Here is an 18715-nt window from a genome sequence, read left to right on the forward strand (position 1 = left end):
TTCCCCTCCCTCCCTGCAAGTCCAGATCAGTTGTTTCATGGCGTGCAGGAGGCTCTGAGGGGAAGGAGGGAGGAGCGAGGGCATGGCAGGCTCAGGGGACGGGGCGGGAAGGGGTGGAGGGGGGCAGAGCCAGGGGTTGAGCAGTGAGCACCCCCTGGTACATTGGAGAGTTGGCGCCTGTAGCGCCAGCCTCAGAGTCAGTGCCTATACAAGGAGCCACATATTAACTTCTGAAGAGCCGAATGTGGCTCCGGAGCCACAGATTGGCCACCTCTGATTTAGACACTTAGAGGTGGAGATAGGCACCTTATGGGATTTTCAAAAGCACCTAAACACCGAACACTGATTGAAATCAATAGGAGTTAGGCCCTGGGTCCACATCACTGGAAAATTGATCCCTTGGTAATACAGATAGTAAGAGCATATGGGTCCATCAGGACTTCATAGCAAACTTCAACACAACTGGATTAATACAGTGTTTGTGATACACACAGAGACCAGTTGAGTAAATAAAAAAAAAATGCAATGACAGCCCCATCATGTGCTCCCATCAATCTAAAGACACACCATAATCTATAATATTGAACTCTGCTGACAAGTCAGAGTGTATAGTAATGAAAAAGTCCTGAAATGACCCTTCCACAAAGAATCTCTACAGCATTTCCCCAGGCAGCATTACTATGATGACCTGCCTGGAACAAGACTGAAACTTTTATCCTTTTGGAGGTGAGACAGATGCATCACTGAGACACGTCACCAGTCACTTGGGAAAGAGAGGCCAAATTGTAACCCAGCAAATTATCAGAGAAGCAGAATAAAAAGCAACGGACTACCAATCTGAACAGGGTAAATATTCTTTAGAAGACCCTATTTTCAAAGTGCCATATAAACATTGATTGTCAACAATCCTATGAGCTAGGTAAGTCTCGAGGATGCAGAGGGAACCAGTGTCACAGCTAGGATTAGATCTCTGGTCTAAAGAATAAGTTTATCATGGCAGCCTCTGACTCACTCCCATAAGAAACTTCAGCTGACTTTGCACCAGCTCTCAAGTGCAGCATGCCACTGTAATAAAGCAATTTAGCTTTCAGCTGAGACTCGCTTGTGAAATGAACCTTATAACCTAATATATTTTTAAAAATCATTTTACAGGCAGTAAGACAAATGGCAGCTGGAGCTGCTGGTCATCCTGGACTCCCTGCCAGTCTGGAACAAAGAGACGTAGGAGGCAATGTAATAACCCAGCCCCGCAAAATGGTGGAACATGGTGTGCTGGAAAGAGTGTGCAGACAGAGATGTGCTAAGGGCTGGCTATGTCTGGGATAAGTTATGACACTGATTAATGAGAATATATGTCAGATAATGTTTTGCATAGTAGGCTGTAACTACCACTGGAGTAACCCAGCTGAAGTCAATAGAATTACGCTAGTGATAAATCTGGCCTAGAGTTTTACATTTATAGGAAGATATAGTGGAGCCACCAAATGAAATCTGAACATTGCCCAGTAAATTCTGAAACACACACACACACACACACACACTCTCTCTCTCTCTCTCTCTAGCATTTTACCCTCAATTTGTGATGACAGGTTGCAAGATGATGGAGAATCAGGGCAAATATTTTTTACTGAACAACAATGGGGTTATAAAGTAATAAAGCACATTTAGTAAACCAGTTTACATAGTAAGCTTCACTAACTGAAATATTTGTACTTGCCTTTGGAAGACAAATTAAAAGCTTATGATCCTTGCATTGAATGAGTTTTGTATTGACATGTGTGTCATATAATTTTTATTTCTGTAACAATGCAAGCAAGCTATTTCAGGTTGGTGCAGTCAGAACTTTAAACACAGCATATCTGGCAGGATCCTGCTTCCAGTGACTCCAAATGGCTTCTTGCTGTCATTTTCAATGGGAGCAATATTAAGCCCAAAGATGCTAAAGTTCCAGGGTGAAATGTTAATATAAATTGATGAGGAATAACAAAATCAGAGTCAAATGAAACCGTTCTCGGAGGACATTCCTGCACAAATGAGGCTATTCCTCTTTAAGATCAGTGATGGCTCATCCATTAGAACACAAGTATTTTATCTCCCAGGCACCCAGAGCTGGAGAAGATGTTAACAGGTGTGTTGATATAAGAGCCCTTTTTGAATGTAAGAGGTAAATCTTAGTGCAAGACTATGTACAGTATTGAACTGCAGCCAAGACTGCAGAGAGTCCACTGCTCAGGGCTTCTAATGAACTGCTGTAAAAACCTGGAGTGGATGGAAATTGAATAGCACTTAGTTTTATTGTGCTTTTCATTAAAAGGGGGAAAAAAGAGTCATGAATGTGAATCTGGTATTATGAAAAAACAAACAAGTACAACAAGGAACACCACTTGGGAAAGATGAAGAAAAATGCTATCGTACCATTATTCAGCAAAAGAAATTGCTGGCCTTAACTGGTGAATTAGGGCCAAGTCCTCAGCTGGTGTAAATCAGTGGAGTAGCTCCATTGACTCAGCAGCTTGACACCAGCTGCTCAGCTTGAGCCCCATATTTTTGTGAGTTTTCCAGAAAGACAAACATTTTTCATTTTACCTTGAATGTATTTTTCACTTTTGTTTGCAAAAACTAGAGGCTATTGTCTTGTAAGAGGGACTGCATTGTTTTGACCTGAACATCCAAAATGTCATTTTCTGAGACAATGGCAAAAATCTCTCTACAACATTGGTATTTGGATGCTAACTCACAGATCTGCTCAGAAATTGCAGCTTTTAGCCATTTTTGCAGAGAAAGGCTGTGTTCACCAGAACTCAAGCCACAAACACTAGCTCAAGAATAAATATTTTAAACCCTTCACCCTGTAACTAGCTCCACTGGGGTGGGATACCACAATTGTGCAAAACCTGACTGAAATCTTCATGACTGCAGGGGCCTGCCCATGCAACCAGTCATAAGATTGGCCCTTAGTTTTAATAATCTATGGCGTTATTAATAATAAAGGAATGGCAATTGTGTGCAAATTTATGGGGCAATGCGGTTACATTAATCTGGCCCATCATTTTTACCTAATACTGTCTTTTTAGGTAAAAAAAGAACTGAAAGGAACCTAGTAACTATAGAATGGTTTTTAGCTAGAAGCAATAACTGGGATTCAATTTCACTTTGCCTTTATCCACCCTGAACGTGTAGTATTCCGGGAGAGGGCTCAAGATAAGGAGACGCTGTCACAGCATCTAGTCAAATGTCCCTTCTTGGACAATCATTATACTACTGTGACAGCTGCTGAATCCCCTATGTGCTTTAAGCCTCCACAGTTTGAACAGTGCCCATGCACTATCCCTAGTTTGGGGTCCTCTGAGCTTTGACCCTGTGGTCCAGTTGCTTGACCCTTGGGACCAGTGCTGACTGCCTCCCCCCCCATCCTTATTGGTTGAACACACCCTCACCCAGAACTCCAGCCATGTGCTGATTCTTGGTCCACAAGTTACCGCTTCCAGAGCATGTGGTAGGTAACATCATACACACACTTTGCACAGGATTTTAACACCATTGCTCAGTACTCACACAAAAAATACATACATCTATATAAAATGTTAAACCCTACATGCATTTCCCTGCCTCAATTTCCACATCACTCTCTGGCATTCTTTGGGCTGGGCTCACAGTTCTCTGGGGGCATTCAGGATCCTTCTCCTGCAGTGCGTGGCTTGTCTTCTCAGTCATGGAGTCTTCATCTCTCTTTCCAACTCACCGTGCTCTGATCTTGGTTGATCCCCTCAGCTAAATCACCCCTCCCCCCAGCTATGAAAGCATTCCAGTCTTTTTCCCTCTTCTGCCCCAAACTTCCTGTGTGGCTGTTTGAGTCTTCCCCTGATGCATCCATCCTCTGTGATTTTTAAAAGCTAACGTCAGTACCTTGGTTTCTTTGCCCTGCTGCTGCTAATTTTCCACTCTCCAAACCCCTGCCACCTGTTGAGGGATTGAGGAAAACTGTTCTCACGTGAGAAAAACTTCTTAGCATGCCCATTGTGTGGTCAGACTACAGACAGTAAGACTAACTACTCTACGTTCTCCCTAATCTGATGGGGATGTGCTAGAAACCCTGTCAGCCCATGGTGGATTCCATATTAACATAGAGGCATTCAATGTTACAGCAATTTTTATAGTAACAACTTCATCATATCAACCTGAAGTCTTAAATTGTACAGAGCAATTTCTCCAAATGGTCACAGATCTACAGGGGAGACTGTTCAACAATCTCCTTATAACAAATGACAGTGAAAAACAAATGCTGAGGTTTTATTCAAATGTCAAATAGCAGTCTCCTAACTCCCCCGAGGCTTTCCCACTTCATCCAGGGCCCAGACATGCTCCGAGCTGAAACTGAGAATTCAGAGCAATGAAGTAGAAGTGCAGAGAAAGAAGGAATCTGCCTGTGTGGTCTGTAAAAGATTATGAGAAATTATACATTTACGATCTAGTCAAAGAAACTAAGATAACCACCAGTGCAGATCCCAGCATGCAAGTTACACCAGAAGAGGAAAAGAGTAGTTTCTTACCTAAACTAAAATCTTATAAGGTACATTAAAATAGCATTCCAGCCTGCTTTTAATGAATGAATTCTACCCTCCTGCACACACTGATATATATTTGATGCAGCTATTTATCCTATATATTTCTTCAGCGATATCTCCTCAGAGACCTTGTTTATTTCTCTTATAGTTAAATGCTGGATAGATGATGCTGTGAATAAAGAGTCTCAAGATTTGATCATTTTATGCATGTAAGCAAACTAGTTTATTAACAAACGGAGGGCAGCAAGGAACCAGAACATAATAGACAACAGCAAATCATTGATGACAGTACACCTTAGGTTGCAAGGTGCAGTCCCAAGATAACTGGCATACAGAACAGCAGATAATGGCAGAGCTTCAGACAGCGAACTGTTTTCTACCTAAAGGTCAATGTCACGCTGACTACCTGACTCTCTGATTCCCTTTGAGGCTCGGTTTTCACAGTCACAAGTATCCCCAGCAATATCTGCTCTAAAATTACTGCCTTTCCTTTCGGTATACCGTGCAACACGAATGTACATAAGCAAATGACATATCAAAAAAATCCCCTAGATTCCAGATTCTTTGGGGAGAGCGGTCCTGTGTGTTTGGAAAGTGCCTGGCACAATGGGGTCATGAGCCCTATGTTACAAATGCTGCAGCAGCAGCATCATGAATGATGAAGTGTTATCATTTGTTACCATTGATTTCTCAAAGTCGGAAAAGTTAAAACGTAACTATATCAGGAAATAAAGAAGGAAGGCAAATATGGAGGTGTAACTTGGTCAAATTATTGCAATTCTACTGGGCACCTACGAAGAGGTAGAATGTTTTAGTGGTTATAGCATTATGTCTCCTTCTCTTTCCTGCCAACCTCTTCCCCCTTTCCACTCTCATTTTCTTTCTTACTTTGCTTTATTTAGTTTTTTTTTTTTAAAACACTATATTCAGGATTTGGAGCCTGGATTCTAGGTTCTATTCCCTACTCTGCATAGATTTGCGGCAAGTCACTTAACCTCTTTGTGCCTCTGTTATTCTATCTGTAAACTGCGTGAAGTAACACCTATCTACGGCACAGAAATGTCATGGAGCTTTATTAATTCTGAAAAGCGCTTGGAGAAAGGAGGCTTTGGGGAGGAACTGATTTTTAATGCAGCTTTGAAGGGTGGAATTGGAAGGGTAGAGGGTTGATGGCCATTCTTTACCTCACCAATATTTCCTCTTAATATGTGGCCCCTCTGCAGAGACAACAAATGTGTCTTTCCATGAATACTTGAAAATATTGGCTGCTAGACAGAAATTCAATCTTATTTGTACTTAGATTAAGAAAATCAAAGTTATGCTTATTTACAACTAAATATCCCACGGGAAGTTGAAGGAGTATAATTATATCCATTTGACACAGGAGACCCTGACCAAGGCTACCAAGCTGGGATTAATACTCAGGGATTCCAAGCCCCCAGTATTGTGGTAAGATGAGCAGGACACAGCTACACCAGTACGGGAGAAGTTTTGTAAAGTTTTTCTGTATAGCTAATTGTTATAAAAGAAGAGTGTGTAGTATTACCTGGCAAGAAAAAGGTAGAATGAGGGGCGTAAATTGGATACCAAGTTGATTTGCTTTTGTTCACCAGCCTGTTAGGGGCTGGGAGTATCAAATAGGCTTTGCCCTGGAAAGATGAAATGTGGCTCACATAATTGACTAGCACACCCCTTTAGTAGATTGAAAAACAGCATTTATAGGATCCAGAAGAAGCCACAGCTAAAAAGACAGACCAGCGTGATGGCCTTCGAGGGAAAAGCAGAACATTTTAGAGGTATCCTCTACACTGATAGCCATATTTATAAAAGTAACTGGCACATTTGCATTCAGAATTTTTGCACAAGAAAATAACCTGTATTAGCCATGAGCAAAGGACAATTTCATGTATAAACTGGGGGTTAGACTCCCAGTTAATTAGTGTCACTGCCATTTGGATAAGTAAAGTATAAGGCTACATCTACATTTAAATAGCTACAGCGGCACATTGGAAACACTGCAGCAGCACCGCGGTGATGTTTCAGTGTAGACACTCACTACAGTAACAAGAGGGGTTCTGTGAATCCAGCTCTCTGAGAGGTGGTAGCAATGTCAACAGAAGAATTCTTTTGTCAACATTGCTGTCTACCTTAGGGGGCAGATTTATTTAACTATGTCACTCGGGGTGTGCATTTTCACACCCCTGAGCGATGTAGCTGGATCAACCTAACTTTTCTCTGTAGACCTGACCTAAGTGTTTGCACATGCCAAAATTGTGCCTGTAAACACAGAGTTGTGGTGATACTTTTGTCAGAATCTGATCCTCTGTCTTTAGCCCAGGAAGCATCTACGTGGTTTGCTGGGGATATTGTTTTGGGAAATAAGATCTTGATACATGTAGTAATACTGTGATCTCAGAGAAGCCCATTTCTCAGAACTGTTAAGAGCTAGACAAAAGTGAAGAGATGATTGCCACTTACTCTAGATTGGATCCCTGGATGTCTGAGATGTGAAAGGCCCATCTAGCCAAAATGCTGAATGAGCGTCACTGAAAAGGACTAGAAAAGTAGAATAAAGAAGGAGCATGCAAACACCCTGGATACAATTGGATTCTTTTTACTGTAGCTCTCTCATGTCTTCATATGTGAAATATTAATACAAATTTCTGCAGAAATTAGAACCATTAATAAAACTGTTGCATTATTTAATATGTAGCTAAATAAAACAATAAAAGCTTGTGCATCATGATTTTTTATTACCCTAGGCCATAATAAATCATAAGTTAGTTCAAAAACCACAAGGACAAAATAAAGTTCTGACTTTTAAGGGAGACTTACCAGGCTTACAGGCCCCAGATTGAATCTCCAACAGAAATTGTACTTAAATAAAATGTGTCCTGCTGATTTTGAAATATTTGTGTTATCTTTCACCCCAGTCCTGAAACACTGATAAAATATGTATCTGCTTGGTGGATCTTTCAAAATCAGGTTACAAAGTTTGTTTGTGACTGCAGATGCAGTTGATGGATGTGCATGTGAGCCTCTGATCTGTCTGCTTACTTCATCGTCATGCTTAGGAAAGCTGGTGAAATACAAAACAGAACATACTCTTGTAGAGCAGGATATCTTGTTAATTTCCATCCTCTCCCTGTTTCGAAGCAGGGAGAACTCAAGTGCCGCACTGCATGTATCATAAACAGATAGTTAAGGGTTAATGTCTCTTTTACCTGTAAAGGGTTAAGAAGCTCAGTGAACCTGGCTGACACCTGACCAGAGGACCAATAAGGGGACAAGATACTTTCAAATCTTGGTGGAGGGAAGTCTTTGTTTGTGCTGTTTGTTTTGTTTGTTGGTTGCTCTTGGGGCTAAGAGGGACCAGACCTGCACCCCAGGTTTCCCCAATCTTTCTGAAACAGTCTCTCATGTTCAAAATAGTAAATACTAGCTAGAAAAGGTGGATTAGTCTTATGTTTGTTTTCTTAACTTGTGAATGTGTATTTTGCTTGAAGTATTTTTACCTCTGTTTGCTGTGCTTGAATCTCAGGCTAGTCTATATGAGCTGAATACCCTGTAAACATTTTCCATCCTAATTTTACAGAGATAATTTTTACTTTTTCTTTCTTTAATTAAAAGCTTTCTTTTTTAAGAACCTGGTTGATTTTTTCACCTTGTTTAAGACCCAAGGGGACTGGGTCTGAACTCACCAGGGACTGGTGGGGGGAAAGGAGGGGGAAGGTTAATTCCTCTCTGTTTTAAGATCCAAGGAGTTTGGATCAGTGTAGTCTCTCAGGGTAGCCCAGGGAGGGGAAAGTCTGGGAGGGGGAAAGGAGGGGGGATGGTTTATTTCTCCTTGTTTTAAGACCCAAGGGGTTTGGGTCTTGGGTTCCCCAGGGAAGGTTTCTGGGGAACGGAAAGTGTGCCAAACACTATATTTTGACTGGTGGCGGCGCTGTCAGATCTAAGCTAGGAATTAAGCTTAGAAGGGTACATGCAGGTCCCCACTTTTTGGACGCTAAAGTTCAAAGTGGGAAAAATACCTTGACAGCATGTTTGCATGCAAGTTGCATGGACACCTGTGAGATGCAACAATGTTGGTTAATCAGGGTTCTGTGTCTAACAGCCATGCTGGTATCCCTTTAAATATATTTCACTTTGGCTGAGCCCTCTTTGATGAGGACCCTAATGAGCCTCCTGGCAAACTTCCAGCACATAAAAGCGTTAACAATTACAGCATAAAAACGGAAGCATTTTTGGGTTGGCAGCTCAATTATGTAGCTCGTTATGAGAAGAGCATTTTCTGCTTTTATATATGCAACATGTTTTTCCTTTCTTAATGCTGTCACAAAGACCTAGTCCGCAACTGTGTAGGTAGCATGAGGATTAAAATCAAATATATGTTCCATTGTTTAAAATGTCAGCAAGCATGAGTTCTTTTTAGCAGAATTGCATAAAGAGACTGTCATTTAGAAAGGACAGTAAGTGGCAAGGACTGGAAAACCAGACAAAAGCCTATTTGCCCTTGCAAATGCTACAAACTTACAACAAATAAGCAAGCAGATAAAATATTTGCATATGTTGCATATTCATAGTTTTGCTGAACACTGACATGACTTTTACACAGCATGGTCACCTACAGACTAATGTCTTTGCAAAGGTCATCATCCAGTAATGAAGATACACGAAAGGCATAGGAGGCAACCACCAGAGCAGCAGTGCTCAGGTCAGTGATTAAAACAAGGGCAGAGCTGAGTGTTTCTGTCCCGTTTCACACAGAATTTGATAAGAGTCTTGAGAACCCGGGGCAACAATGATAGGTACATTAGAAATGCATGAAGATAGCAAGTTTCTTTTTTCTATGGTTTGTTTGCTGGCCTCTCCATATTTCAAATATTTGAACTGGCTGGATTAGCAGTGGGTATGAGCACCGAGGTGTTCAGGGGGACCAAATAGTGGAGCAATTGGCCCACGTCTGTGACAATGAAGGCTAGTTTTGCCATCATTGCTAGACATCATCCCAATACAGTGATATTTCTGGAGACTGTAAAATAGAATGCTGATTGGCTTGCGTTATGACCTCATTCTGAGACATCATTTTCCATACACTACTTCCTGTTTGGCCACAACACAGGATACAGTATTCATCCTGGGGTATGGTGTTGCATACTTCAAAATTCATGATTTTCATTTCTTTAATTGCCTTTTTGATATTCTGCTCCAGCCTCCTCCTAAATGTATTTGTTCTATGGAAAGCTTATCCCATGTGCAGCCCAAGGTCCTGGGTGCTTCAGCAGTGGGGTTCCACAGGGGTCTCTTTTGGGACTGGCTCTGTTCAATATCTTCATAATTGACTTAGATATTGGCATAGAAAGTATGCTTATTAAGTTTGCAGATGATACCAAACTGGGAGGGACTGCAACTGCTTTGGAGGACAGGGTCATAATTCAAAATGATCTGGACAAATTGGAGAAATGTTCTGAGGTAAACAGGATGAAGTTTAACAAAGACAAATGCAAACTGCTCCACTTAGGAAGGAAAAATCAGTTTCACACATACAAAACAGGAAGAGACTGTTTAGGAAGGAGTACGGCAGAAAGGGATCTAGGGGTTATAGTGGACCACAAGCTAAATATGAGTCAACAGTGTGATGCTGTTGCAAAAAAAGTAAACGTGATTCTGGGATGCATTAACAGGTGTGTTGTGAGCAAGACACAAGAAATCATTCTTCCGCTCTACTCCTGCGCTGGTTAGGCCTCGCTGGAGTATTGTGTCCAGTTCTGGGCACCGCATTTCAAGAAAGATGTGGAGAAATTGGAGAGGGTCCAGAGAAGAGCAACAAGAATGATTAAAGGTCTTGAGAACATGACCTATGAACGGAAGGCCGAAAGGAATTGGGTTTGTTTGTTTGGAAAAAGAGAAGACTGAGAGGGGACATTGATAGCAGTCTTTTCAGGTATCTAAAAGGGTGTCATAGAGAGGAGGGAAAAACTTTGTTCATCTTAGCATCTAAAGATAGAACAAGAAGCTGGGCTTAAACTGCAGCTAAGGGAGGTTTAGGTTGGGACAGGAGAAGTTCCCCTAACCTCAGGTGGTTAAGCACGTGGAATAAACTGTCTAGGCGAGGTTGTGGATCCTCCATCTCTGGTATTTAAGAGTAGGTTAGATAAATGTCTATCAGGGATGGTCTAGACAGTATTTGGTCCTGCCATGAGGGCAGGGGACTGGACTCGATGACCTCTCGAGGTCCCTTCCAGCCCTAGAATCTATGAAGTACCAGTTGTGGGCTACAGACTGTGACATTTTGGGAGACCTTCCCGGTTCCTGCCAGTATGTACCCTCTGCCTTCCCATCAGGAAGTTTCAGCACTGACTGAAGCTGGGAGCATGAGGCAGGCAAGCAGAGAGGAGGCTGCTGGACTGTAATCCTGTTCTGTGTTTCTTTACAGAATGAAGTCTTCCTCTTGCTTCTGCTGGGTTATCTGAGTGGGTCTGGTCTGAGGTGAATACACACTGACACACAACACAGAGCACACAGAGGAGCCTCAGGCCCAGTTTCCTGAAGTTGTGTAAAAAGTCACAAGGCAGATTTCCCCCATCTTGAAGAACCTCATGCTAGGCCAGTGAATAGGCCAGGGGCTACACATGAATAAGAGTACAAATTATTGCACAGTTTAGCATGTATTTGAGAGTGTATTTGCTGCTTTGGTGTATTTGAGTATTGGAGAGGACTACTCAATTCAATTCTCTTTCCTTCAAGACAATTTCTAATAGGATAAACAATTTATGTTAAAACCAGTAAATTGGGAACCTGGGCTAGCATCGCCACATCTGATTCACATTAGATGCTATTGCTGTGATGCAGATTTAGTTTTTAATTTTCTGCATTTTGCTCAGCATGACACAGCTGTCTTATAAGGAGTCACATCTGCTTTCCTGTGTATCCAAGATAAAATGCCCTTTTCCCTATCTCAGGGGAATCTGAGAACACATTAGATTAAAACTCAAGAAAAAATCATGGTATCACATAATGCAAGAAATAAAGTTTTGTTTGATTAGCCCATTGAAATAAAGGCCGATAGCAAAGCCACAATATTAAAACAAACAAGGACACTTAATCCTGCATGATAATTGTGCAGCATGTCAAATCAGAATTACTCATATTAAAAATACTAATCCTGTTCCAATACCTGTTAGATCTTACTGTTGACTTCAGGGTGCATTGGATCAGGACCTCAAAGAGGAATAAAGAGGCTTGATCAAGTCAATTATAATTATCTTCCCACTAATTTTGCAAGGTGGTAGTCATTTCAGTTTATATATTTTTAGTAATTTTCCTTAACATCTATTAGTTTCAACGTCTGGCCCTGTGCATGGCTTGCCACCATTTTGTGGGGCAGGATTATTGCACTGTCTTCTTCTCGTCCATTGCCCTCCAGAGCATGCAGATGAGCTGGACCAGCAACCCCAGTTTCCATCTATAGCAACATCTGGAGAAAACGTGAAGAAAGAAAAGGGTGTCACAACAGAGGTTTCTTTTCCAAGAGGGTGCGCCCAGCTCACACAAATCATACTTACATGCAAACAAAATACCCCTCATCCACATTACTAAGAATATCTTGGACCTTTAAAATTGGACAATTATTTAAAGATGCTAATTCTCTATTCACTGTTGATGGTGCTTGTTCAAACTCTGTCTTTCATTCAACTAGGACAATGAAAAGATACAACGTAGTTTTAGCTGAAATATAGAGATTTTACCTCTTCTGGTTTAGACTAAGGGAGTCTGGGGAAGCTGAAGGGCACATAAACTGGAATCACTTTACATTCTGAGGAGCCAGAGAAAGGTGTTAGCAGGTTTATATTTAAGTAGCACAGCGGCGGGCAAACTTTTTGGCCTGAGGGCCGCATCAGGTTTCAGAAATTGAATGGAGGGCCAGTTAGGGGAGGCTGTGCCTCTCCAAACAGGCAGGCATGGCCCGTCCCCCACTCCCTATATAACCGCCCCTGCTTCTCGCCCCTGACACCCCCCCAGGACTCTTGCCCCATCCAACCCCTCCTGTTCCCTGATGTCCCCTCAGACCTTCCCCATCCACCCCCCCTGCTCCCTGTTCCCTTACTACCCCTGGAACCCCCACCCCTGTCCTCTCATTCCTGATTGCTGCCCCCCTGCCACCAGGACCTCTGCCTCATCCAATCACCACTTCTCCCCGACTGTACCCGGAACCCCTGCCCCCATTCAACACCCGTGTTCCCCACCCTCTGACCGCCCCGACCCCTATCCACACCCCTGGTCCCTGACCACCCTCCGAACTCCCCTGCTCTCTATCCAGCGCCCCCTGTTCCCTGCCCACTTACTGTGCTGCCTGGAGCATTGGTGGCTGGTGGTGTGGCTGCACAATGACAGGCAGACATGCCACCCGACAGGATCCAGCCATGCACTGCGCAGCACAGAGCACTGGGTCAGGCTGGGCTTTGCAGCTGCACTGCCCCAGGAGCTCACAGCCCCACTGCCCAGAGCATTGCACTGGTGGTGCAGTGAGCCGGGGCTACGGGGGAGGGGGAACAGCAGGGGAGGGGCCAGGAGCTCAGGGGCCAGGGAGAACGGTCCCACAAGCCGGATGTGGCCCACAAGGCACAGTTTGCCCACCTCTGAAGTAGCAGATGGCCTACTTTAACTTACATTCTTCTGTCAGTTACTTTTCCTGCTAGACCCGCTTTCTTCTTAGGGGACCAAACATCCCATTTTGACCAGGACAGTCCCTTTTTTAAACTCTGTCCTGGCCATCTGGACTTTTTCCCCCCCAAAAGGCGGCATTTGTCCCCTTTGCTTTTGCTGACTTGACAAGTGCCCACTTTTCTCAAAAAAGGTGTGGTGTAGTGTGGAGGAACGTGGGGGGTGGGATGGGAGGGAGCAGAGATGCCAGCCCCCTGCAGGGGAGGACACAGAGCTGGGGGGGAGGGAGCATTCCAGCATGGGGAGAGGATGTGGCAGGGTTCCAGCGAGGAGCAACAGCTTCCTAAGGGGACCCCCATAGGGTTCCAGCGAGGGGCAACAACTTCCTGAGGGGACCCCCACAGGGTTCCAGCGAGGGGCAACAACTTCCTGAGGGGACCCCCGTAAGGTTCCAGCGAGGGGCAACAACTTCCTGAGGGGACCCCCGCAGGGTTCCAGCGAGGGGCAACAACTTCCTGAGGGGACCCCCGTAAGGTTCCAGCGAGGGGCAACAACTTCCTGAGGGGACCCCCGCAGGGTTCCAGCGAGGGGCAACAACTTCCTGAGGGGACCCCCGTAAGGTTCCAGCGAGGGGCAACAACTTCCTGAGGGGACCCCCGCAGGGTTCCAGCGAGGGGCAACAACTTCCTGAGGGGACCCCCGTAAGGTTCCAGCGAGGGGCAACAACTTCCTGAGGGGACCCCCGCAGGGTTCCAGCGAGGGGCAACAACTTCCTGAGGGGACCCCCGCAGGGTTCCAGCGAGGGGCAACAACTTCCTGAGGGGACCCCCGCAGGGTTCCAGCGAGGGGCAACAACTTCCTGAGGGGACCCCCGCAGGGTTCCAGCGAGGGGCAACAACTTCCTGAGGGGACCCCCGCAGGGTTCCAGCGAGGGGCAACAACTTCCTGAGGGGACCCCCGCAGGGTTCTAGCGACCGGGCAATAGCCTCCTGAGGGGACCCTGTAGCGGGGTGGTCACCTGCTGCTGGCCTGAAGGGGTTAACAACAGCCCTGGGAGAGAGCTGTGGTAGGGGAAAAGCTGAGCTGATTGGTGGAAGCAGCCTCAGCTGGGGGCCATGCCCCAATTAGGGTCCAGCTGGCCCTATAAAGGCCAGTGAAGCTAGGAGCTGAGATAGTCTCTCTCTGGCCACGTCTATACGACGCGCCGTATCGGCGCGTTACAATCGATTGCTCGGGGATCAATATATCGCGTCTCATCTAGACGCGATATATCGATCCCTGAGCGCGCTTACATCGATTCCGGAACTCCACCAACCCCAACGGAGTTCCAGAATCGACATGGCGAGCCGCGCACAATGATCCCGCGCGGTGAAGACGGGTGAGTAGATCGATTTTAGATAATCGATTTCAGCTACGCTATTCTAGTAGCTGAAATTGCGTATCTAAAATCGATTTTTGCGCGTCATGTAGACCTGGCCTCTGAATGCAGACAGAGAAGGGCCTGGCTGCAGAGAGCTTAACCACGTGCCTAGAGTGGAGCAGGGCTGGGGAAAGGCCAAGGGAGCTGGGGAGCTCTGGCCTAGGAAAGCCCCAGACTGCAGGCCTAGGGTAAAGCCAATGGGGCACTTGGGTTGCAGGAGGCAACCCACGGGTAGGCAAGGTAAAGGCAGCAGGTCCAAACCCCCCTTGTCTGTGATGAGTGGCTCATACACTGCAGTCTGCCCCAGTGAATGGGGGCTAAGTGGTGACTGGCAGTAGCCAAGACTGAGGCAAGGTGGGGATAGGGGGTGGGGGTTCCCCTGGAAGGGGAGACATTTACTCCATGGAAGGGAGAAATTTGGGAAGCAGAGATGCTGGAGGAGACCAAGGGCCCATAATGGACTGCAAATTAGCTATGAGTTTATAATGGGATATGAGTGCTTGTTTGAGCTGCATATTCAAAATCAGCTCCTCCTCAAAGCACAGAAATAATAAGGCTTTGCTGTGAAATCATGCATAAAATTGCACTGAGTTCTAGACACGAGAGCAACAGAAATATATTGTCACATTGGCAGGACTTCTGAGGAAAAGACCAAAAGGATGGATTTATAAGGAAAGACTAAAACCTATATCTATATATATCAGGGTACTTAGAGTCTGGGCCTGGATCATTTAAGTCAATATGAGTTTTGCTACTGACTTCAGGGATCAGGAATGAGATCCTAAATTCTGTGCCCAGTTCTGCCACACATTCACGGCCTAGCCTTGGATTTAACCTGTCTGCCTCTGCTTACTCATCTGTGAAATGGAGCTAGCTATAGTGTGTGTATATGTGTATATTAGGGTAAGTAACAGATGGAGTGTAGTGATCCGGTGTGGCGTCCCTCCAGGCCAGAGGAGAAAGAGCCCAGCCGGAGGCCAGAGTGGGCGGAGCTACGGAGCTCTGAGCCCGCCCCTCAAAGGGTCAGGCGGTGACCTGGAACTATAAAAGCCGGCCCTCAGAGCTCAGTCAGGCCCCAGCAGCTGGAGTGAGCAGACGTCCCTCAGGGAGCTCGAGACTGGGAACCCCCTGCGACCCAGAGCAGCCGCCCAGGCTGGCCGGAGCTCCCCCAGGCCCGCTACCTGGAGGAGTTGCCGGACCTGCCACCCAGCCCTGGCAGCAACGAGCCCACGCTTCTGGACCCTGCCGAGGCCGACGTCAGGACCCAGGTAGGCCCCGAGGGGGAGTACGGAAGTGGTCCAGGGGCAGCCAACCCTAGTCTGGTTGCAACATTACCAGAGCCTATGTCAGTGTGTTGCGGCCAAGATCCCCACTGACTCCAGCGGATCTTCAGCCGCTGCTAGGGCCCTGGGCTGGGACGCAGTGGAGTGGGAGGGCCTGCGTCCCCCCTGCCACCCAACTCCTGGGTGGCAGACTCCCCCTCTTCCTGGCCTGAGGAGGCCAAAGCCTATCACTACTGCTCAGCCCTGCCCAAGGGACTGAGCCTACTGACTCAGTGTTTGTTGCCCCGCCCTGACCAAGGGCCAGGGCCTTTAACTGCTCTTGTTGCTCAGCCCTGCCTCAGGACCTGAGCCCCATTACCCCGTGGAGCAGGCAATTGCCATGAGAACCGCCGGACTATCTCCCTGGACCCTCCGGTGTGTAGTGAGCCAGTGTGGCTCCCCTCCTCGCCTGAAGAGGATCGAGCCCTGGCGGCACTCATTTACACGGAGTTACAGACATGATAAGGATTAATGAATACTATAGCTAGATCCATTGCACAGATGGGTAAGCAGAGGCAGATAGTTTAAATACAAGGGTAGGCAGTGAACATGTGGCAGAACTAAAGTCCGTGGCAAAACTCATCTTGACTTAAATGCTCCAGCCCCTAGCAGTCTTGATTCCCAGCCCTGTGCTTTAGCCACTAGGCCACATAGTTCTTAATGATCACATAAAAAGACTGCACTAACTTACATATATGATCATATGATTGGCCATTCCATTTCAACTCTCCTTTTAGGGTTGTTTCTCCCTTTAATTTGGGATCAACATTTCTTTAATCATCTTTCTAATCCCTCTTACCTTTTCTTTCTGTGATCTCACAGGCAGTACCGCGATATCCTATAGGACATATACATTCACAGCGAGTTTCTAGAAGGATAACAGTGAAAGCTGGATTACTGCACTTCACTACAGTATATTATTATACTAAACATTTCTCTATAGACTCCCGTTTCCATATATAGACAAGTGAAGAGGCTGCCTCTCTGGGGCAGAGACTAGCTTATCTTTACATGCATGTGCAGCATCTAGCAGAATGGGGCCCTGATCCCAGAATTCATTGTCTGGGTATTAATGACAATGGTCATTTGAAAACACATTTCATGGCAAATTATCCTAAATGGAATGACAACAGGACTCAGGGGCTAATAAGTTATTTAAATAAGTGTAATCACCAGAGGAATCAGTTATCGAGTGACCAGATGTCTCGATTTTATAGGGACAGTCCCAATTTTGGGGTCTTTTTCTTATATAGGCTCCTGTTACCCCCCACCCCCATCCCAATTTTTCACACTTTGTTGTCTGGTCACCCTGATTAGTTAAGAGCTATAATCAAACCGGCTGGTATCTGAATCAATAATTTCTGCATTAGATACATTTAGATAATTACCAGATTCTCATCAGGACTTTTGCAGATGCAAATTTGAATTAGCAGCAAAGAGTCCTGTGGCACCTTATAGACTAACAGACGTTTTGGAGCATGAGCCTTCGTGGGTGAATACCCACTTTGTCAGAGGCATGTGACATGCATCCGACGAAGTGGGTATTCACCCACAAAGGCTCATGCTCCAAAACGTCTGTTAGTCTATAAGGTGCCACAGGACTCTTTGCTGCTTTTACAGATCCAGACTAACACGGCTACCCCTCTGAAATTTGAATTAGCTACTTGAAAGATATCATCTTTTATTAGCAAAACCCACACACCATATATCTCCATTTAGAAAATGTGTCTTTTATTCAATTTAATTACTTTCCCCAGCATTTTTAAATCATTGTCAGCTTCTAAATGATGGTAGCTTCTATTAAAAATGTAGCGAAGGAAAGGATACAATACTGAACAACTCTGATGATGATACCAGTACTTAGCACTTATATGGTGCTTTTCATCTTCACAACACAACACTAATTAATGCTGAGACATTAGGATGATGGTAATGATCTTGAAAGCAAAGGAAGACACTTAAAGACATGAACTTTTCTTTTGATGAATAATTGAGGTGGGAACTGTTTCTTAAATGTAACTGATAAAGATGCTTGCTAAAATGGTGTTAATTTGCTGCGGCTGCTACTAAACAATGGAGATTTATGAATGAAATTACTCTTTTTTTTAAATATATTTTCTTCATAATGTTAACCAGGATGAATAGGAGAAAGGAATGAACACAGATTACCAGCCAGTTAAGCCTCCTACCTACAACTCCTCTGTTCGTTTATTCTAGAGATGTATTAGATGTGAGATTCTACCTTTCAGAAAGGCAATTCCATTTCCATGGCATGGAGCACAATGACAGGAACTGGTCTCCAGCTGAAACTCCACAAGGGCACGCTTCATATTTTCCCTTAGTGTATTTGCATTTGCAAAGTCTGTTGCAGTCACCAGTTCAGACAGAGGTTCTGCCTAAGGGGGAGGGAGGACAGACAGGAAGAAACAATTGTATTCATTCCAAAGGTCAAGATGTTTTTATAAGGTCAGCCCCACACTGCAAGCTATGGTGGGACCTCAGCTTATGAATAAAATGTAGCCCCCTATGTTATGACATTTGTGGTCTGTGGAGATGTCAATAAAAACTTTCTAAAATGGGAACATATTAGTCATCCATGGAATAGAATAGTCTCACCACCAGCTCCAGCTTTCCAGTTAACTTGTGCTTAGGGTTGGTGGAAAAAAGAGAACAGCAGTTTGAAGAAAAATGTTTTCCTTTGCTCACCTCAACCTCCAATTCAAAATTTTTACCAGCTGGAG

The 18715-nt window shown here is 44.9% G+C and overlaps 2 protein-coding genes across 2 annotated transcripts in view; one reads left to right on the top strand and one right to left on the bottom strand.

The window, feature by feature from the left end:
• C8A (complement C8 alpha chain) overlaps positions 1–1304 on the top strand; it is a 38204-nt gene extending 36900 nt beyond the window's left edge. Inside the window, exon 11 of the mRNA XM_032803137.1 lies at positions 1153–1304. Within this exon, the coding sequence (XP_032659028.1) occupies positions 1153–1304 (152 nt within the window). The remainder of the gene's footprint in view (positions 1–1152) is intronic.
• Positions 1305–11893: 10589 nt separating this feature from the next.
• C8B (complement C8 beta chain) overlaps positions 11894–18715 on the bottom strand; it is a 34529-nt gene continuing 27707 nt past the window's right edge. The window contains exons 10-12 of the mRNA XM_032803135.1: positions 18217–18370; positions 16774–16842; positions 11894–12045 (exon numbers count right to left, since the gene is read on the bottom strand). Coding sequence (XP_032659026.1) covers positions 11894–12045; positions 16774–16842; positions 18217–18370 — 375 coding nt within the window. The remainder of the gene's footprint in view (positions 12046–16773; positions 16843–18216; positions 18371–18715) is intronic.

This window comes from Chelonoidis abingdonii, chromosome 7, assembly GCF_003597395.2.
Source record: "Chelonoidis abingdonii isolate Lonesome George chromosome 7, CheloAbing_2.0, whole genome shotgun sequence".
Taxonomy (NCBI): domain Eukaryota; kingdom Metazoa; phylum Chordata; order Testudines; family Testudinidae; genus Chelonoidis; species Chelonoidis abingdonii.